This window comes from Agelaius tricolor, unplaced genomic scaffold, assembly GCF_023055355.1.
Source record: "Agelaius tricolor isolate 1412-34295 unplaced genomic scaffold, bAgeTri1.0.p SCAF_1, whole genome shotgun sequence".
NCBI lineage: Eukaryota > Metazoa > Chordata > Aves > Passeriformes > Icteridae > Agelaius > Agelaius tricolor.
Genome location: NW_027269261.1, coordinates 49279711 through 49302136, shown reverse-complemented (window position 1 = coordinate 49302136; position 22426 = coordinate 49279711). Strand labels below are relative to the sequence as shown.

General features: G+C 35.9%; 1 protein-coding gene across 2 annotated transcripts in view; it reads right to left on the bottom strand.

Annotated features, from left to right (window-relative positions):
* The window catches only part of SHPRH (SNF2 histone linker PHD RING helicase), a 47954-nt gene that overhangs the window by 6973 nt on the left and 18555 nt on the right, over positions 1 to 22426 (bottom strand). For both annotated transcript variants that reach the window (XM_071433234.1, XM_071433226.1), the window contains exons 11-25: positions 21956 to 22034; positions 19906 to 20069; positions 19559 to 19815; positions 16678 to 16799; positions 14098 to 14186; positions 12258 to 12347; positions 11577 to 11684; positions 10935 to 11077; positions 8433 to 8606; positions 8054 to 8116; positions 6798 to 7023; positions 5780 to 5923; positions 4487 to 4588; positions 3586 to 3657; positions 1658 to 1846 (exon numbers count right to left, since the gene is read on the bottom strand). In XM_071433234.1, coding sequence (XP_071289335.1) covers positions 1658 to 1846; positions 3586 to 3657; positions 4487 to 4588; positions 5780 to 5923; positions 6798 to 7023; positions 8054 to 8116; positions 8433 to 8606; positions 10935 to 11077; positions 11577 to 11684; positions 12258 to 12347; positions 14098 to 14186; positions 16678 to 16799; positions 19559 to 19815; positions 19906 to 20069; positions 21956 to 22034 — 2022 coding nt within the window. The remainder of the gene's footprint in view (positions 1 to 1657; positions 1847 to 3585; positions 3658 to 4486; positions 4589 to 5779; positions 5924 to 6797; positions 7024 to 8053; positions 8117 to 8432; positions 8607 to 10934; positions 11078 to 11576; positions 11685 to 12257; positions 12348 to 14097; positions 14187 to 16677; positions 16800 to 19558; positions 19816 to 19905; positions 20070 to 21955; positions 22035 to 22426) is intronic.

Below are 22426 nucleotides of genomic sequence, written 5' to 3'. Positions count from 1 at the left end.
CTTGTTTTTCAGTCTGTCTTAAAAAATGGTATCCTATTCATTACCCCTACACCACGAGTCTGTCATTTTGTTAAATATTCAGATGACTATTTATAAAGAAATTGGCTAGATCAAACGAATTATGGAACAGTAAACATTAGAACCAAAACTACCCTCTAACAATTTCTGTCTCAGATGACAGGCTGGCAACACCCACTGTTATACTGACCAGACACAGGAAGCTTTTACAAAACCAAAACATGCAGGGATGCCAGTAATCTCTCTCTCAGTATAAAAAGCTTCCATTTACAGTAGTCCTTTGCATCTAAGGCATTACCTTAAAATGGTTAGTATCAGTAAAATAAAGTGTTAGAAAGAAAGAGAGGTAGTGAATACTTTAAGAGGGATTGAGAAAGATCTAATTAAAATATGAACACTGAAAAAAATCACACAATTTTCATATCTATTCTGAGTGATACTGATCTTAACCTCAGTATTCTGTAGAAACCATAGTAAGCTTGTTATTCTTTGTAAATTGTCCTTTAAAGGAATATGAGGTAGAATTTTTTATTTTTAACAATGTTGCTTGTGTACATAGTAAATACAGTGAAGCTACAGTGTAAATTTTTAATTTTTCATTAACTAAGAATGAGCAAGAAAATTCACACAGAATTCATATTTTTGGTTTGTTCAAAGTTTTTGATGCAGAAATACTTCAAGAACACACTACAACTCTTTACACAGAATAGCAGATGATATGTTCTTTCAGTGTCTTATTCATGAAATTTGGTTATTCTGGTTATTTTTTAATGTAATTTATGAAACATATTTGAAATTTTGTTAGAAATAGGGTGATGTCTCTAAACTATATATGGAATTAATATGTAAAAAGCCCTGCATGAAGTTGTGTTCTAAGAAGTAGCACTTGAAAAATACAGCCTATTTACTCCCCCTGGTGCCACATACTGTCAACTACTTTAATAATTCGAGTTAGGAATCATCTACTCATACAATGGAATTCCATTTGTCCAGGGAGGTTGAAATAACTATTGTGAATGTGGTAGCATTGTCTTCAATACAGGGTAGCAACCCTAGAAATTGTGCAAGGTTCAAGGAGACTTGCACAGGTATCATGGAAGTCTGTCAGCACAACTAGTTATTATTTTTAACTACACTAATCAGATTAAAATAATGACAAGCATTACAATCATTTTTTTATCCAGCTGTATCATAATAATATTTTTATTAAAAGACAGCAGTACCATCTAAATCAAAGTATTATCAATGTATTTTATCTTTGCATTTTAGCCCAGAATCCTCTATTTTTTTCACAATTGCACTAAAAACAGGTTTTTGGTTTCTACAAGACAATTCTACAAGACATTCATGCAGTACAAACATGTACCTATGCACTACATGTATGTCAGTATTGCTAAAGACTCATGAAGATGCTGTCTCTTCAACCCAATGAAAACTCTCCTTCAGTAAAAAAAGTAGATACAACAGTGCAATCAGGATTGAATTCCTACATGTTTGTGTCTAGAGGTTTTGTCATTAGGACAAACTATTTATAAAACTATATAGCACACTTGTCTGCCTAGATGTAGTATGCTACAAAACACAAGAAGTATGCACTGCTGGAGGTTTGGGCCACAGAGCTCCTGCACAAACAACTCACCTTTACAGGAATATCATCCTCCTGATTTGCAGCTTCTGCAGTGAAGACATAAGATATTTCTTTATGAGACGTGGTCTGCCTGCAAATGGCACATTTAATGGAGCTGCGGCGGGTGCCAACGCTGTACTGCTGGATGATGATTGCAATGCACTCATTACAGAAACAGTGTCCACACGTCAGCACTGCCCACTGTGCAGGAAACAAACCCAAACACAACACAGCTTCAGTTTTGGGCCAGGGCAAAGGAAAAACAGTGTACCAATCTATGATAAATTATATTTTCATAGAGAAATTATGTTACTTTCATGATATTCATCAGATTAAAGGACGATTTTACAATTGTTGCACTCCAGCTGCTAAAAAGCCTGAATTTTAAAGTTTTCCAGCACAGAGACATTCATGATCTAAAAGAAGTCTCTGAATTTATTGTTCATTGTTCGCATTTTCTCAGTTTTGAACTCCAGGAAAGACATTACAATCTTCCATTTCTATGAAAGATGATTCTTAATGCCTTATATATAAACACAGATTAGGCATTTACATACTTTTTAAAAATTACGAAAATGTTTTCATTTCCCTTTTCTACAATTCTTTATCTGTGCATTCATACTAGATTGGTCTTATTTAATAAGTGATAGAAAAAATGCTTTAATTCTTCCCTACTGGTAAGTCCAAGGTAGCATCTTTGGACTTAAGAAAAAAGATTTTATACAGTATCTTAATCTCTTTTTTACAGAATGTATGTGAAACAGGATTGCATTGCAGAAGTGGTTCTCCCCTTATGAACCTAGAGCATCTACGTGTCAGCTGGAACCTTCCATAACAGAGAAACAATTTGTAGACCAGTAGTTTTGAAATTCAAAATAATATCTTTTGCTGTACTAGCCTGTTCTTTAGGCCATTCCAAGAGGAATAACTAGAAGTTTTCATGGGACCAAGTAGCAAAGGGATTGACTAAACCACTGATTTTAAGCAGGTCTTTTAGGCTTTGTTAGGTTTTTTCAGTTGTGCAGAAACAGAATGAGAAGTATTTTAAAAGTTCTTTGCAACATGAAAACTGCTATCACCTAAAGAAACAGTCTTGCTGTTAAGAAAAGATAAAGAAAGTTAAGAGATTATTTTCCCTTTCAGTGAGCTCTTCCAGCTGTGAGATAAAGAATAATGGCAGTTAACAGGACTAACAGTTGTTCTCTGTAAAAATCTGTAGTACCCTTGGCAGAAGAACACAGAGGGGACTTTGGAAACATGGCAGGACAGCAGTTCATGCTTACACATATCTATAATGCAAAGAGAAGCTAAACCTCCTTAAAATAGCTGCCCTAAAAGGAAGAGACAATTTGGTTTTACCATAATGAGTCCTTTTATGTTCTTCCCTAATGCATGGTAAGTCAAGTTTAAACTATGGCTTTGTACTTTATGATATAGATTAAGTCTCACTTGAATTTCAACTTCTGCACTTCAGCAGGGAAAGAAATCCACATTGCCAGTATTTATTCTGTTGGATTTTGCTAATGTTTGCATATGTAACATCCTTTTCTTTAGAAGAAAAAAATACTACCAATAAGAACAATTACAATAAAGTACAATAGTACACAATAGAAGTTTACCTACTTCCTCTTTCTGTTAGCTTATAAATGGGAAATAAATCTTTCTGCCAGAAGTATTACTTCAGATTTATAAAACAATCATGAACTCACATTTTTGGAACTCTTAAGCAGATGTCAAAAGCTAAAAGAAGGAGATGTGCTTGCATCTGAGAAAGTTGTTATTTCAGGGGAGAGGCTGGTTGGTACATTACAGAAACAGCTCATTTTCCCTGTTTCAATACAACATCCATTTAAAAACAGATCTTGACAATTTGACACACAACTGGCTCAGCTCCAGCTAAAGATGTTCTAAAAGTAAAACCCGCTGAATAAGTATCTTACCTGTCTTCCCAGTTGGCGTGCACAGATTGGACATGGTTCTGGGTTAACTCCTCCAGTCGTTTTGTCCTGAGACTATAAGTTAGGAAAAAAAAAACAAACCAACTTTGTGTTTTGTTATTCTATATTTAAAATAAACTTCTAGAAAAAATTAATAATGAAACGCTTAAAAGAAACCACATCAAACCAAAACATGGTCTGAGCAAATCTAAAACATATCCATGTACTCAAGTCCACCTTGAGGAGTTAAAAAACATGTAACCTATGGTAAGCAAAAGGAGCACTTTTCATTCTGCAGTCCTGATGGCATCTGCAGCTCTATAACAGCTCTGAAAAATCCTGGTAAAATACAAGTTTCAAACAAGAAACTCCACATATTTTCTATCAGCTTCACATGGTTGCAAAACCACTTAAATTTTGCTTAACTATGTTTACTTTAACATAAATGCACTTACTTAAACACTATGATTAAAATAACATATAATACATGGAGGTTTTCTGTTTTGCTTTTTTTTTTTTTTTTAAATACTCACTTAACTCCAGAAGTGATTATCCTTCTGTTTCAGGTAAGCTCTTAGTAAAATACCAAAGGTATGCAGAGACATATATAATTTTATAAGGCTTCTACTAAACATGGCCCAGTTAGTTTTAATGAAAATTTTACACATCTAAAACTAGTTTATAGTTTAATAAGTACGTAATTAAACAAGTAACTAAAATATATAATGCAATAAATAATTTTATGAGCACACAGTAACACAAAGAACAGCACACTGAATTTGAAAATGTGATCAATCCTCACAGAAAATACAATTTCTTTAAGATGGAAGTTTTAAATAAAAATAATGGTAGGTTTTTTCCCTTCCACAGGGGAAGATAAAGACCAAGGAACCATTAATCTTACTTTTTCCAGATTAGTGAGGTACAGAAGTTGTCCTAATTTCTTTTGAAGTTGTGATTTGGCAACTGCCTTGTCGTTCAGAAGTTTCACTCGATTTTGCTCCACCTAAGAAAGCATTAAATATGTGTTAAAAAGGGTAAAAAAAGTTAAATTTCACAATAAGGCTTAAATTAATTTTTTTTGTGAAATTCAGAATATCTATTCATTTCCTGTACCCAGTATGAACACAGCACCATGAATGGGCTGAGATGCAGAATGCACATAAAATTGCTTTTTATTTTTTTACTTACATTATTAGTTCTTTAGAGAAACAAAATTAAATTAAAATAACCCAAATTTTCAGAAGTTTCTTTTGAAGTTCCTTCAATGTATCATCTCTTTTCTTACAATTATGTATATATATACCAGAATTAACTGCTGGTTTAAAAAACAATGTGTAAGAGACAATTATTTTCTTTATATTTCTTAGAAATGTCCAATTTTGATTTAAACTATATATACACAGACAGAAACATCAAGCTGACTTCTTTTTAGATTAATTACAGCTGATAGTGAAGAAGTTCAATACTGCAGAAGAGGCAGGCACCTGAAGGATGAAGGCCAAAGAAATGGGTGTTTCTTTTATGGCTGCATATACATGTATAAATCTTAAGACTTTATCAGGCATTTGTTAAGCAAAGTACTCCTTTTTAAAAATTGTTTTAATACAGAGATGAAATTTATTTCCTTATAGAAAGAAGCAACTTTATCTAACTCAATCTCACAGAAAAAAAGCACAAAATGTGTCTATAGAAAATACACTTCTGTTGGTGCAAAAAAAATTAAAAGGTTAAATCAACCCAACATTTTTTCTATCATCATAAACAGAGTCAGGGCTAGCTCAGAAATTTCAAAATACTGAAAAAAAGATTTTTCTTTGATGTGCTTATTTCTGTTTTATATAGGTATTTGTGAAAAGTATCAATACGGGTAAGCAATCAGGTCAACTTAATTTTCCACCCAGCTTGGAAAGCTGGGCAACTGCAGAGAAACGAAGTTGCTGCTCCTGAAAGGGCAGCAGTCTCTTAGAAATATGCCACTCTGTCAGAAGGCTAACAAAATATATCAGAGTAACAGTTTCAAGCTTAAAATGGCCCATGTACTCAACCTAGAAAAATTCTATACTCCAGCAAGCCTGCCTGAAATGAAAACAGAGACACATTATAGACATTATACATAGATCCAGATACAGATTTTAATTTTGTAGGAGGTAGGATCCTTCAAAAAGAAACCATTCTCTCCTGCCCAGTACTCTACCTCATGTGGCTCTATGATGTGGAGCACTGGTGGGTTTGGTTTTGGCTCATCAGGGTGACGCACTCTCAGTCGCTCTGTCGCCATGGCCAGCTCATCAATAGCAGACACGTGATCCCTAAGCACCATCCAATACTCATGAAGTAACTGTAGGAAAACCCCAAACAAGTGAACAGCAGAACTGAATTGAGTTACACTTACATGACTCTGCCATACAATGTAAAATGAAATGTGAGAATCTTTTTGGAGGAAGAGATAATATTTCTTTACAGCATTCAGCCATAACAACAACTGATTAAAATGGAAAACAAGCAGTATAGACATTATTTTGCCTGCTCTCTTCTCCAGCCTCTCTGGATAAACAACTAGAAATAGCCGTTGCTCGTTTCTTCTACAACAACTAGTGTTACAATAATTAATGCAACTAAAAATTCAGAAACAAAATGCCTTGAAAAACAAAAAAACCCTGATGAATGAAAAAAATAGTTATTTCACAGAGTATCATTCTTGTAGCTCAGTGTATATTGGAGTAGTACAGACCACTGAATCAGTATTTCCAAGTTACAATAGATGGAATCATAACACTGTCTTCATTCTCATTGGTATATTAGGCCCATCTTTTGTTTCCTAACATACAGGCACATGAAAAAACTGTGCTCCATCTTCACAAGACTGAAGGTAACCTGAATTACAGAATGGACCAGTGCTGGATTTGCTGAGTCTTGTTACATTCTGATTCAAGTAAACAGATGAACACATTTAATTATATCTTTATGCTGTCTTAATAGATGCAATTACATTGCTTAGTAATTTGATTAGTAGCCAGTATAGCTTTTAGAAACTATTAGCTCACATATAAATCATTTAAAATCAAATCCTGTAATAAGCACTGTGGAAAAGGTTGGTAGGCAAACCCTAATTTCAGGAATACAACTTAGATGTGCTAATATTCAGCTGCAATTTGTTTATAATAAATTAAATGGACCACACAACTGTCTGATGACGATGTAATTTACTGTACCTTATATTCCTTTTTCCATGCTTCAAAGAGCTCCAGGAATACGCTCCCTTCTTCAGTTACCCTAGCATCCATTCGATGAGCTTTGGCAAAGGAAAGAAGAGCTTTCAAAGCACGCTCAGTTTCACTAGTTGCCCAGAGCCCTCTGCTTGTGGTGGGCAAACGGTCATCGACAAGCCCTTCTTGGTCTTCTATCATCTCCTCGAATATTGCCATCTGGCCTTTAACACTTTAAAACAAACCAAGCACAGCACTTAGCACTGATTTGGTACTTCCACATCCATCTGTACTTATTCAGCCTTCTTATATACGATTAAAGGATAATGCAAACCAAGGAAATATAAACAGCTCTTTTATTACCTAGTCAAAAGCTTGCTTTGAACACAGTGACCTCGGTACCAATCCTCAGGCCATTCTGTCAGCTCCAAGTCATCTATAGCTTTTGTAAAGGCCTACACATCTAAATCATCTTTCAGTAGTTATTAATGTCACATTCATTAAAAACAAATAATTTCTGACTTTTTATATAAGCAAGAATTACAGTTAAACTCGGATGCAAAATTTGCTGTGTATTACACTGTAAAGAACAGTACAGCTTCCCAGTGCTCTCCTTGACAAATAATGCTAATTTTAAAATAATCCATTCTTCCTGATTCCAGCAGTCATGAAGCAACAGAACTCCCACTGGTAAACACTTCTTAAAATGTTTTCTCAGTAACCTCAAGACTTTTCAATCCAATTTTTACATTGTGAGGGATATGAGAGAAGTCCAAAAGAAAGCATGCAGAGAGCTGTAATCTATGTCTTTCAGTACTGCCCACTATGCACACTTCTCTGACACCCTGTGCAGGTGTCACCTTTCTTTCAGCTTTATCCTGTCTGAGATCTCTCATTGTAACACTAAATGACGTTGGTATTATACCATTTGCAGCTGGACTGCAAATAAATATTTGCACAAATAGGAGTATGTGTTAAATTAGCATACTTGTATTTATACACATGCTTCCTGAATATGCCACCACTTCATTTCAGATGTATGGTCATATTATAGTGGCTTGAGAGAAAGTAGCATGTATTCATTCCTTGGACACCATTTCTTCAAATGAAATTTACATAGAAAATGAAACCTAATAGAACTACTATCAAAGCCATCAGAAAGAAGTCTCTGTCATTGGGTCATATACTTATTTCAGACAACATAAACCAATCCAACTTTCACTTTTTCTAACAGTGAGAGATTTATAAAGCTATGAACTTACCTATGCATAAAGAGCTTTGACTCATATTCTGTGAACAATTCATCAGCCTTACAAAAGACACAGCTGCAATACAGAAAATTGAAAACAGCGGCACTCAATTTCATCAGAAACCCAATTATCATAAGCCCCTATTCCAACATAAAAAACTACACTAAATTCTTTAAAAAGAGCAAAATAACAGTCATATGTACACTAATATAGCTAACACCAGAAGATTTTATAAAAATAAAACCAAAGGTCATGATGCTAACAAATAGATCTGTGATATCTGTGTGCATACAACTCCTGAGTACATAATAAAGGCTTCAGTATGTTATTTCAAATAAAGGAAAATTAAGTAATACACATCTAAAGTATATTTTCTGTTTTCAAGACCTACTTGTTAAGTGGCAGTCTAACAGGTCGCAAATGGCAGATAGTGGCAGCCTCAATAACTTCCTTAGAAGGAGGCCCTTCTAAGTTTTTCACTGCTTCTCTTACAATCTTCTGGAACTTCTTCACTTCATCCAGCTGGGTTGTGAGTAGGTATTGAAGGCCTCTGCAGTCACGGAATCTGATTTAAAGAAAAAGAGAAATTACTGTACACCAAGACACATAATCCAAACTTGACTCAGTATTTTAAAGTAGAAGAGAAGTAGCTAAATAGCAATCTAGGACAACATAAAAAGTTTTAATAAAAAAGAAGCAAATGCTTATTCCTGCTACATGCAATGCTGTCAGAAATCACTCCAGTGTATCCCCAAAGCTGATGCCTGCTATCTTTAGAAAGACTCTTTCCAAGACTTGAGAGGTGGCCAAATACTAGTAGTGAACACCAACCTGCAACATTCTGGTCCACAATGCAGATGTACTAAATAGAAACCACTGCACATACAGTCTTACTTGTGTCTGTTGGCCAACAAAATTATTTTCAATGCACCTGTGCAATTCACAACAGACACATGCACACATCACAAAAATACACTTCATTCAGCAAGTTAGCTTTAAAGTTAAATTTATTAAATAAATTTATTAAATAATAACTTATTATTATTTAATAAATTTATTTATTAAATTTATTAAATAATAAATTTATTATTTATTAAACCTAGCTACCTACAGCTAGGTAGCTAGGTTTCAGAAGAATAGTTCACTGTTATGTAAACAGTAAACTATTCTTCTGAAACCTAGCTACCTAGCTGTCTTCACTTATTGGAAGGGTGGTGCAGTAATGACCACAAACACAAGTTAAACACTTGTCACATTGTGTTTTTCCTGAGAGCAGAAGTCTCTTGCTGAAAGAAAGTGCATCATTCCTACAAGGTCTGACATTGATGTACAAGACTTTGGCTTTACGCAATACATTCATATCCAGACTTAACAGAGTGCTGAGGTTGGAAGGGGCCTCAGGGTGTTGTCTTGCTCAAAAGCTCTCCTCAGGCAGGGTCACCTAGAGCTGGTTGCCCAAGACCATGCCCAGACAACTTTTGAGTATTTCAAGGATGGAGACCCCACAACGTCTCTGGGCTACCTGTTCCAGTGCTCAGGCACCCTCACAGAAAAAAGCATTTCCTGATGTTCAGAGGGAACATCTTGTGTATCAGTGTGCATTGCCTCTTGTGCTGAAGAAAAAAGAGGTTTTGTGTTTTTATTTAGATTATTCAATAGAATTAGGTAAGTACTGAAAATAAAAGATATATTTACTTCAATCAGGAAGAAATTTCAACCTTTTGGAATCGTGATGGCAGAATAGTCAGAATGCAGGATACATCTTTACATATGGAATTAAAATATGTGCATCTTGAGTATTTAAATTTATACACGTTTTATAACTTGTACACAGATGTATATACATATATTTATATATTTCATAAATATAATAAAAATGTATTTGACTAAAACATGATTCAGAAAGATTGTATTTAAAAGCGTAAGTTCATGTATCTGAGAAAATTGCCCGAAGTTAGACCACCAGAGCACTGTCCTTCCTATGTCTCCCTTTTCTGTGATGAACTTACAGACCTTCATCCAGAATGTACAAGAGGGGCTTAGGAGAAAAGGGTCCATTCAATCCTAAAATTAAGGGGAGACCTTATTGCTTTCTGTATTTATCTAACAGGAACATACAGAGAAGATTGAGTCAAATTTTTGTCAAAGGCACCTGGCAAAAGAAAAAGAGACAATGTACACATGATGCAACACAGGAAATATTAAGTAGGTAAAACAATTTTAATGTCTTTTTATCCACCAAGTAGGCCAAATACTGGAACAGGCTTCACAGAGAGACTATTGAATCTCCCTCCTTGGAGATACTAAACAGGTCAAATCGCTGTGCAGCTTTACTGGATTGAACAAGCATGGGTCTGGATCTTAAGATGGGGGTTGATTTAAGCAACCTCTGAATGTCCCTTCTGAATTCATTTCTCTGTAATTGAATGGTATACTGTTGTCTTGAACATGAAACCAACTTCAAATTCTTTGCTCAGAAAAAGAGTGATGCTATTTTATGGTGTTACACAAGGATTTTCTGATATTGTCTGTCTACTTTCCATTTAAGCAAGCCAACTTCTTTTACAGGTTACTTGATTTTAATGTAATAAACTTTGAATTCTTCTTACTCAGCAGTTTCATGAGTACAGAAGACTATAAAACCACAGTAGATAATGCAGAAGAACATTTCAAAGAATGCTTATCTAAGAGAAAACAGTTATTTTCCTGTTTTTCTTTCCAAGTCCTCTATCTAGTTGTGCTTTTTTCAGGGACTGGTTTTGAAACATAATTGCAGTCCAGATGCTCTGAAGCAAAAATGTCTGCTATCTAATTGCAACAGCTAGCACAGACTAGTAAGAAGACCTGAGTAGATTTATCTGTATTTAACAGCCTATTTCAGTTATTCTCTTACTTCTCTGCCATAGAGAGTTTACTTGTCTCCTGTTTGTAGTTGCAGGTAATTTCGTTTTGCACACGTTGAACAAGCTCCTCATCAATGGCATACTGTATTGCTGTCTGGATGACATCCAACCACCAAGGAGAACCTGAATGTATCTGTATGAAAAACAAGAGATTTATCCTTGAACGTTCAACAGAAAACCAATCTACTCATTGCAACAGAGGCATATACTGATCTTTAGTCCACAGTCAAATACAGACTGGTTAATTCCATGAAAAGTGGAGGATGAGAGTGTGATTAAAAAATATCCCGTCTTCTGTTGACATGTAAAAACATGACTAAGAAACTGTCTACATTCTCCACACCTTCATATTCCTTCAGTAGAATCAGATTCATCAAGGTTATCTATACAGAACAGTCACACAGAACTACTATGATCTCAAAGTTTCTTCCTTCTCTCTCTCTTAAAAGGAGATAGAGATCATTTAATCAGAAAAAGCAAAGTTCCCCGTGAAACTAAGAGAGCAACACTGATGTGACCATGTAATTTTAACTGGTGAAAGAAGATAAACAGCTAGAGTTATGGACAAAAAGATGAAAAAAATATTCTTTAAAAATGCCAAAAGTCAGACAAAACATTTAAGAGGCACCTGCCTTTCTTTGAAGTTCCCGAATGGTTTGAAGAACTGGCTGTAAGGCCTGATGGGCTTCTGCAACTTCTGCATTGGATTTACTCATATAATGCTGTCGGAGTTGTTCTGCCTGTATGGAAGTAAGAGCCTTAACTATGCACAAATCATATCTGTGAGGAATACTGCAAACATAAAAACTCCCCAACTACCATAGGACTTTCAAGTGGTTACCTATCTATGTGCTACCCACCCTCATTTGGAAGCAATATTTAGCAATATTTTTTTTTCCTCTAGAATCCAGCATTTATTAGTAAGCCACAAAAAACATGTGAGAAGGCAAATCACTCTAAAGATGCTAACTGTGCAACTTGCTTTTGGGTAAGCCCAAACAACACAATAGGAATGCAATGTATTACAAAAGGGAACTGGAATATAGCTCAGTATTTCTACTTATCTGTGTTGAATAAGCAAACAATAAAAAGATCCCAGAACAGTCTGAGAACAGGACAATTGAACTTACTCATAAAATATAATCATAATATAAAATTTACTCATAAAATAACAAGAATGGCTTATGCATGTAGTTAACTCAAAAGCTATTTCTTTTGAAATGAATTGTTGTTTCTTTTGTTAGAGAAAATGCTGAGGGGACAAAAAATGAAAACACGCTCTACATATTTATGTGAAAACAAAAGATGTTTACCTCTTCTGCAAGTCGGCTATCACGCAAAGTTGGGGGAATTCCTGGGTGCTTTGCCAATAATTCCATCAAATTATGTGTAGAATGAAGTCTCTAAATATACACAAAGTCAAGAGCAATCATGAAAAAAATCCATTGGAACATCCGTGACAGGAAAGACCTAAAGAGCAATGAAAGCTTACAGCAAGAAATTAGCATGAATTTAAAATCAGTTTTGCTTTCTCTGCTAATCTGAAAGCATCGTATAAAGAAAAATTCCTTTCCACATTTCACTGAGATAGGAAATTAAATATTAAAAAGACCTTTAACATCTCAAAAGCAAATCAGCAGGCAAGTGTGATACCAGGTCATCAGATCCTGTGCCATACTCACCCTCCTAATTAAAACAGCCCTTGACTATTATGAAAAACTAATTATCTCAGGGCACTTTCTTTGGTGCCTTTTGGAATATTCTGAGTATCCATTTAGCCTATCTAAAGCAAAATAAAGTGCAAGGAAAAGACCAGATACCAAGAGCTATAATAATTTTTCATATTTTTCATTTCACTGAAATAAAAGATATTGAAAAACACATGACCTTTTGGTACACTTTTAGGGAAAATAAATTTGATTATTAATATAAGGAAACTCTGCTCCTCTTCTCTGGCTTCAACCTTTGCTCCTCAGACCAGACCAATAATATTACGCTCCCTGCACAGCTCCCACAAACTCATAGTAATAACCTCCACTATCCTAAACTTGTGCCTTTCTCACATCCTGTATTCTCTTCACCTCTGCCCTATTACTATTTCAGTCACTCAAGAGGACTGGCCAGCAGTGATTTGCCATTATCCTAAAGAGCTAATCCTACATAACTGAGAAGACTTAACAGAAGTAAAATTTTATTACACTAAGACAACATTAGTCAGCAGATATTTCAAGGGGGGAAAAAAGCTTAATTGGATTGTACAATCCAGTAGAACAATTTAGTAACAACCTATGTGCAGCTTAACAAGTTTAGGCTAACACATCTATGCTAGGCGCCAAAAAAGCCACCAGGAAGTCACAAAGGAAAAGGAAGAATCAAAGAAGCACAAGAGGCATCAGGTGACCACATGCCACACAATCAAATAATAATTTGCTCATAGAAGCAAGTAAAGAAACAGACAACTGATCACTTATCTATGTATCACTAACATTTAAAATCTCTTGTTATGCTGAAGAAAATTTTGGTCGATTAAGAACTGATAGTTCTTGAAGAACAATAAATATGTTACTTAGAGAATTATGACTTTTTAACCAGGAAAATATATTCATATTTTTAAATAGTATTCAAAAGACATGAAGTCAAATGCCCAAAGAGAAAAGTCACTTCATTTCTTTTCTGTTTTGATGCCCTTTTATCTTCTGCAGTGCAAATATTTTATTATTCTCTATCATTTGGCACATTAATATCACTCTCAGTGCAAACCCTGCATTGTGTAATTGCAGGATGTAATATAACACTTAACATGAGCAGTCACAGTCACATGCACCAGACTGCTGGGAATTCAGCTTGTTAACTGTACTGCAGAACAGCAGGTGGAGATCATACACTGCTTCAGGGACATCAAGAAAACTCACAAGCAGGTTTTTACAAACACAGTAGCTTTTTTTTTTTTTTTGTCAAAAAAAAAGGAAACATGACGGTCATGGGACAGATTCCTATCTAAAGATTGTGATCAAAGATTGATATCATTACAGCAGGCTGAAAAAGTACTTCAGCATACCACTGGGATGAAGAAAAGACTGACCTGTTAAATTAAAGTATTCTAAAGTATTCCAGTTCTTAACTACATCTTTTTACATTTCAATGCTCACTCACTTGCAAGGAATCGGTTTTGAGCTTTTCTTTGTGCTCTTCAGATGATCTTAGTACTTCTCTGTACAGCTCTGCAGCCAATGCATATTCTCCTGAATAAAAAAAGAGTAGCAAAAACACAGACACATTGTGTTGGTTTTTAAATATACAAACAGCTATGACCTTACAAGTGTTACATTACTTGTAACATACTAAGATGTTCTCAGAGAGTCTCTATATTAAGTGCCTGTCTTCAAGCAATTTTTTCCTGGTCATTCCTCCCCCCAAAAAATTGGTAAAAAATAGAATATGATATTCTACAAAGACTTATACAGTTTTCAAATTAAATATCTTTTGTGACTGTAAGATCTGTAAATCTGTTAATCTTAAAATATATATTCATGGTTGCATAAATAAAAAAAAAATCTCATGTTGCACTTAAAAAAATCATTTACAACTCACTGCAGTGATGCATCGCTAAATTTGCACTGCAAATGCATTATTCACTCTCCCAGTGAAAACCATGAAAGCTGGGTCATACTTCAGAAATGTAGAAATGATTAGGTACATGCAAGAAGCATAACTACCGATGTAAGCTGCCAGCATCACAGTCATTCCTCAGAAAATAGCTTATATCAATTAAAAAGAAATACAAAATTGAAGTTGTGTATAGAAAAGCAGTGAAAAAATAAATCCATCTTTATTTGCTTTTCTCAACTGATGGAAATTCACTTAGCCAGTAATACTCTTAAAAACTCTCAAAACATGGAGAAGCACAGAGAAAAGAAATGCATAAAGACAGATAAGAGAGTAAAACAAAAAATCATCCTATCTATATGGAAGTGTAACAATTCTATGTCAACAAGATTTGCTGCTTCTTACATTGAAAGAGTTGCATTTGTAAGGGTGTAGTTCCACCATACAGGATTGCAATTACTAGAAACGGCCAGAAGTTATGGGCTGAATTTGCTAGTTGGAACCTTGTGAGGCCTCCCTTGAATTTTTCTTGCCCTGCCTGAACCTTTTACTTGGCTTAGCTGTGATAGCAATTTCTGTAATTCACTAGGTATCTATGGCTAATTTTTAGTATATTTTTAAACTTTTGTTTATTTTTGTGTGGTACAAACACAGCTTTATATAGACAGCAGTAATGGGCAGTTATTCCATGTAGAATGAGATATTTACAACTACCACAATGATGTAGTGTAGGGAAATAGGCCTAGCAACAATAGCAGAGGCTATTGACAAGTAAAGATATAGGATGCAGTGTACACTACAGCCATGGGATGCTAAGAGATGGTGCACAGGCTTGGCAGCGAATAAGAAAGCCATGGCTATAAACAACTCACCCACAGTCAAAGAAATGCAGACTTAGAGCTGGACAAAACTGGGTTTAGGGGCAACAAAGAGAACAAAGAAAGAGTATGTAACATTCATAAAAGGTATCATGTCCACTAAATTCAGCGTTTTCATGGAGCTGCAGACCAATGAAGAAAGAGAAAGATGCAAACATGCTAGCAAACATAAAAATGACCCTCACTGGACTCTTGTGTGAGGAAGAAACCATCAACACAAACATCTTATTCCTACTGACGAAGGCAGTGACAACTGGCAATTGCACTGCCACCACATCTACCAAACCATTGACCTCAGGGTCCAGATGAGTCTAAGTAGAAAAGTAAGCAGAAAAGCAGGACAAGTAGAAACAAGTAAGAGTGATTGTTACTCTTTTCTTTGCCTGTGGCAATAAATTTGGACCAATTATAGACCTATAAGTTTTCAATTATACTAAGATTAAATTCATGGCCCCACTTTTATGTAAGGTGTGCTTCCCCCTTCCTGAAAAAGAAGACTGAGTGTAAGAGTAATACTGGGGGAGGAGTTACAGACCAGAACTTTGCCTCTTTTGTCCTGCTTTTGTTTCTCATCAGGCGAAATTTTTATCAATCTGGTTTTCAAAATAGGCCAAACATAATTTTTGCTACTAGTGCATTTTAGAAGCATTACCTCTGTATGTAACTCTTTTTAAGCACTTAACTGTATCAGAAACACTTATCTCCATGCTGCAATTGTAACAAAGTATTCCAAATCCACTAACTACAGACTAAAGAATCTGAATATAGTCCTTCTGTGAGGACTATAAGAGAAAGTAAGAGAAAAGGCATTTTGCCTGTTCTCTTTGAAGAAAGACTTGGACATGAGCTGGAAAAATTCAAACAGCCTGTCAACTTTAGAAGAACTAGGAAAAGAGGCATTTTTACACATTCATAATGGAGTAATTAATTTTTGTTTTGTGGGACACTCAAGATTCATAAAATTATTTTTGTTTTCCATTCAAAACTTTTTTTGCCTTGTAATTTAGACAAAATCAATATTGACAGAGCTGTCTAGCAGCAGGAGCAGCAAAAGAAATCCTACAGTCAGCATAGCAGTTTGCATGGCTGGGGCACAAGGGAAGCCCAGAAAGCAGTACTGATAAAACAAAAGCAGGTTAAGTACAATTACACAAGTATGACTTCTTTCAATCTCCCAACAGAGATGAAGCATATCCTTTACTCCTGTGCTGAAAGGAGTAAAGAATATGCTATGGCCCTTTGGCCTTACCTTTAATGATATGAATACCAGCTAAGCCATTGAGAGCACACACCAACTGTCGGTGAGCTTCTTCACACTCTGTTCGACACTTCTTTTGCAGAGAGGCCAGCAGCTCCTCCATGGTCATGGTGCTGAAAAGGAGAGCAAATGGCTTGAATTTGAAACAAAATCACAGTACTGGAAAAGTAAGGGGGTCATGCTGAGCAGCATAGCAGATCATTACATGCATCCAACCGGTTTTTTTTGAGACTTCTTTACTTATTAAAAAACCTCTAGCTGTCAGATTTTCTTCCTGCTAGAGCTTTATCCTAACTTGAATGCGTCCAGAGGTTGCCATCTCCTGGAACACCAAGAAATAAGGAGCAAGAAGAAAATTTGAACTTGATAAAATAATCCTTCATGGGGCAAAATATTGTTCTCCTTCTGTTAGTGGTGAACTGCAAACAAGCAACATAGACCTCATTTTGACAAAAGCTGTTCAGATGAAAACAGCTATGACAGACTACACTTCTACCCTCTGCTACCAATCTAAACACAAAACACATGAAGTGTCAATGTAAAGAAGAAAACCTGTGAAATGAGAACAGAGAAGACTAGCAAAAATCATTCTAAACTTCCTTTTCTACATATGTCATATCTGCAGATTATGAGAGGAATTCTACTAGAAGAGAATTAGCTTCACATAAAAATACCAGAAATGAAGAGAATAGAGTGAAGAGGGAACAGAAATGAGGAGGATGCAAGAAGGAAGCTTGAAGGGTACTCTGGAGTAAAGCCACAGGTTAAAGAATCAGAGGACTGATATGAAGAGACAGGAGAGTAAACAATAGCAACAGCCTACAACAGATGACCTGAGGCTGCTTCAAATACCAATTGCTGCTGTTAGACCAGACACCACTCCCCTCCACTGAAACCCTGCTCCTCAGCCTCATTCACCTTCAGGAGAAGCATTTACTATCTGGTGTTCAGCAATGAACACCAAATAGTAAACAGAGTACTGAACTCTTGCACAGACTGGGCTCCAATTATGCTGGAAGGATGCCCTTCCCTAGGCCTTTATTTTACCTTCCTTGCAACATTATTCCAGTTGCAGAAACTGATTCTTGGTTTTATAGTACAGTGTTACACCAGAATCAGCTTTAAATCAATATAATCACTATTCATAATTACTGAATTCTGCAAAGGAAATAGTAAATACACATAACATATGCTGATACTTCCACCATTGCTACTTACCTCCATCAGGAGTTCCAACAAAAATTGTTACAGCAGAAGGATGTACATATAAAATATGCAATTAGATACACAGCCTGAGACTACCAAGTAAGGCAAACAGAAGGGGTTTTTACTCAAGTTAATTAGGAAAATCTAGAAAAATCTCTTTTGAGAGCTTTTTTTTTTCTGAGTAGATCTCATTTACTGCCTTCACTACACAGCTGGGAGAAAAAGGTCATCTATCATAGAACAGAATATACTCCAAACTCAGTTTTTTAATCCAGGCCCTTATCTATAAGCTCCAGCATCAACTTTCTTATTTCAGGAAATTTCTGTTATTCAAAGGTCCTAACAGAGAATTTCTTCATTATTCTCCTACATATAACCAAAGACAGGAACTAAATCTTCTCTCTATTCTGGAAATGTCCACTGCTGCAGTCAAGTTTGGGTCACAAAAAAAAGGTACGTAAACAGTGCTGAAAATTGACTTTTCTCTGGACACATGATTTTAAGAAAGATTTAATTTTCATTGCTGGCTTTTCCATCAGTTACTATGCAGCTGTCACTGTGCAACCATTCCACCAAAATCAACACAGTACAAAGCTGTTCCCACCATACTCTGCTCAGTTTACATATATTTCATTTATACTACACTGGCTCATTTTAATGCAAATAATCTTGTATGATGGGTGGGAATATTGATTTCTCCTACGTTTGAGTCCCTTGCTTCCACATTAGCAGACTGCCACAGTAAGTGCTACAGCACAGTGGCTAACTACTGGTCTCTGCTCAAGTAGGTGCAAAGTCAGCTTCAGCTGCTTAGGCACTGCAGGTGCCCTGTATAACAGAGCAAGGAGAAAAACACAAAACTTCTAACTACGATTGAAAGAGACTGAATAGAATGGATGGAATAGGAAACAGTATCAATAACACCAGCAGTGCTGAAAGTTGAAGTTCTTCCCTATCTGTAGTTTAAGAAAGAAACATAGACACCAGTCTGAGAGGTTGGAATTGAAACAGCCTGCTCTTTCACAATCTCCTTCTAACTGACTGAAAAGGTAGCAGCTACATTTCACAACAGGACTGGCAATATGGGTTTTTTTGGTCTAACAAAAGCTGAGACCAAACTGGTAGTTGCAGAGCACTTATGGGGGAAGATGATCTTGAAAGTATGCAAATAAAAGAGCATTTGTACAGCTTTCAAGTTTGGGTCTATATTTACAAATTCTGCAACCTCAAATTAACATTTTCTTTGAACTAAAGAATTATTCCATTCTGTTGATTCAATTCTTTCATTGTTCTCATTCATGAATGTGAGCTTTGTACAAGACAAAAAAAAAAGCAGTGGGCTTATTTATATAAACAAAAAAAGAATCTGGTTTGTTTCATACTCAATCTGTTACCTGAAACACTCTAGTCGTAGTAAGGTTAGAATGCCACTGGAGAATCAAATGCCTTCAGTACTATGCTCTTTAACACAAGAATTACACAAATTACACAAAAGTGCCTGTTCAACTTCTGAGGTCAGATTACCCTGGTGTGCCACAGTCACACATTTAACTCAAGAAGCTTAAATTAGACTTATTTGAGAACTGTACAAGAACTTGCATTGCTGGAGACAATCAGAGTTCTGCTTTGGATAAAGCAGGCCATTTAAGAAATGCCAGAAATTCACCTTTTCTGTAGTGGCAAGAACTCTCCCCGAACAGCTTGTGGGTGACAGCAGGCCTGCCTGAGCCGTAGCAAAGGGTATAGAATAGAAGTCACAGTCCTTCTATCTAGGCTGCTAAGCTTAAGAGTCCAGTCTGAAATCTTCCTGAGTTTTGCCAATGCATCCTGGCAGCACACCTCGTGCTGGCGATGATAGAAGTGTCTCTCCACAGGAGAGAAGTGAAGCCAGTGTATATTTTCTGTCTGAGGGGGGATTTGAATCTGAAATTAAAAAAAAAAAGTAAGTAATCTGCAAATAAAACTAATGATAAATGATGTTCAGGAATTCTAAAACTCAAAACTTTGATTTACTTGGTCAAGCACATCCTTCTTTGCTGATCTCCACATGATCTTGGCAATTAGACTGTAGAGAGGCCGAGGATTTTTCCTGCAATAAGGTCGATATAGTAGCTGGTCCCACCAATGTTTGACCCAGTAAGGATCAACTCCAAGGAAAAGGACTAATCCATACAAATCTGCCAGGAAAAGAGTTTGTGTTTTAATACTTTGCAATACGTCTCAAAAAAATTTAACTGTCATACAAAGCCTATGAAGCATAAACCATCTCCATTCTGGCCTTTATCTTTTGCACATGTTTTCCAGTCATTCCTTCAGCAAAATATTTAATTTGAGGCAGAGGACTGGGTGGTAGAAGGTGGGCGTTCTCTCCTTTAGCTCGTTTTTGATTTCCACACAACTTGAGAGAACTTAGCTGTTTGTGAGACACTTTCCCAATTTCAAGCTTAGCAGAAGAAAGCAAAGAATTTAAGCCTATTCAGAGCAGAGACAAGAGGCAGAAATTACATGATTGCATATGGTTAACTGGGTTTGCCAGGTTTTTCTAAACCAATATTGCTCAGCATCATTACTCCAGAGCCTGCTGTGCACCAACTGTCTGCTGCCCACAATCCTAGAAGGGGCTGCAATTCAGAAGAATTTTCCCTTCTCTACTAATGCATAAGAAATTAACAAAAGACACTACAATTGTTTTCTTGCTAATTGAGAGAATACATCTTGCTAATTCTGCCTAATTCAGAAACCTGTCACTTTTTGGAATGAAATTTAAGGATGTACTGACTTTAAACGTCTGTCTTAATTTTACTGGAAAAACACAGAAGCACACATTTAAATGCTGCATGGGGATACTGCAGAAACAGAGATATGTGATGATATCTTCTAGTTCTTGAAAATCTGGTGTCTACATTCCTTATTCTGTTAGCTTTATCATAATTCAGTATTCAGCTGAAAACATCAAGACATTGACCAAATACATCATAGACCAGAAGAAGAAAAATCCTGGAAATAATTTCTGAGCAAGAAGCAATTGTTTACCCAGAGCTCCTATCCCACCACATTACAGCAGCAGTGGCACAGATTGAAATGAGTCAGCAGTTTTCATCCCTGAAGTGATGAGGGCTGCCTTAGAGTCTGTCAACATGTATTATGAACTGTATGATATTTCAGATACGTATTAAATCAACACTATCACACACAGGGCCTTGAAGGAGATTCATCACGACACTAAAATCAATCATTTCTTTCTGCAGCTTTGCTTTATTAATGCTGTATTCTCGCAACTATTACATGTATTTATAAATTTAATTCAAAATTCCATTATTAATTAATCTATTGATTTTTACAACTAAGTATCCAAACAACAGTCCACAAATGCTTACACTGATTTATCCACTTTTAAACACATTGCCCCAATGTGTACCATATATTCCAAAATCCATCAGAGAACACAGGGAGACAAAGCAGTTAGTCAGCTCCCTTTCTTTTATTCTATCTCTGTCTGAAGCCTGTCTACAGAAACTGAGCACCACACAAAAAAAAGACAAGATAAATGTCACCTGCTAACATACAGCTACCTACTCCACACATCGCAAGTCATTAAGTCCTTACATAAGAACTGGAGATGGTTTCATAAGGTTTAGCATGATTTTTAGAATTTAAATTCATAGCAGCAGATACCCACAGTAGTTCATACAGAGCTATGCAAAAAGCAAATACAGCTTTGCTTGCTGTATTTGACAGTTCACAGGATTCTGTAACCAGAGCAGACTATCTGCTGTAAAGGTTTGATATTTTTCCACTCCACTAAGTGAAAACTGAAGAACACACTTGAGTCAGCTATTAGACACACAGCTTCTCTGGGAGACAAAAAGGTTTCAGCTCTTCGATTTGTATATTGATACGTGTATTGATGGCTTTATTATTATGCTTAAAGTTTATGGCTTACAAAGTTAGAGTACCTAGTGAATTCAGAACAAAACTAGCAGACATTTTAACTGCTTCAAAGCCTCACCTAGTTATCAGCATAAGGAAAGCCCAGAGATTACACCACTACATAAAATCTCACCTTCTAATCCTCGCTGCACAGGAGTGCCACTGACACACCAGCGATTGACTCCACTCAAACGGAGTGCCATCTCAGCAGCCTAATGAAAGAACACAGAGCCAATGATAGGAAAGGAAAAACAGAGTGGAACACAGTCTGACAACACGTGGATCTTATTTTTGAGAAGTCTGAACATCTTTTCAGCATGTACCCTTAGACCTAGAAGCAGCATTGGTGCAATATATTATAAAAATATATATAATATTTTTGATCTTTTTAGAAGGTAACTGAAAGCTGACAAAAGCCAGGTCCTCTTCCAAGCAATTAAGGGCTCACAGAAGGCAAACAAATAGCAAAATAAACTGTATGTTTAAAAAATTCTGAACATTAAAGCCTGTAAGGCATTATGTAAGTATCATTTCTGTCTTCCTGTGTTGGGCTAAAAAACTGGACAAAGACTAATTAAAATAATCCCTCCTGCAGACTGTATCC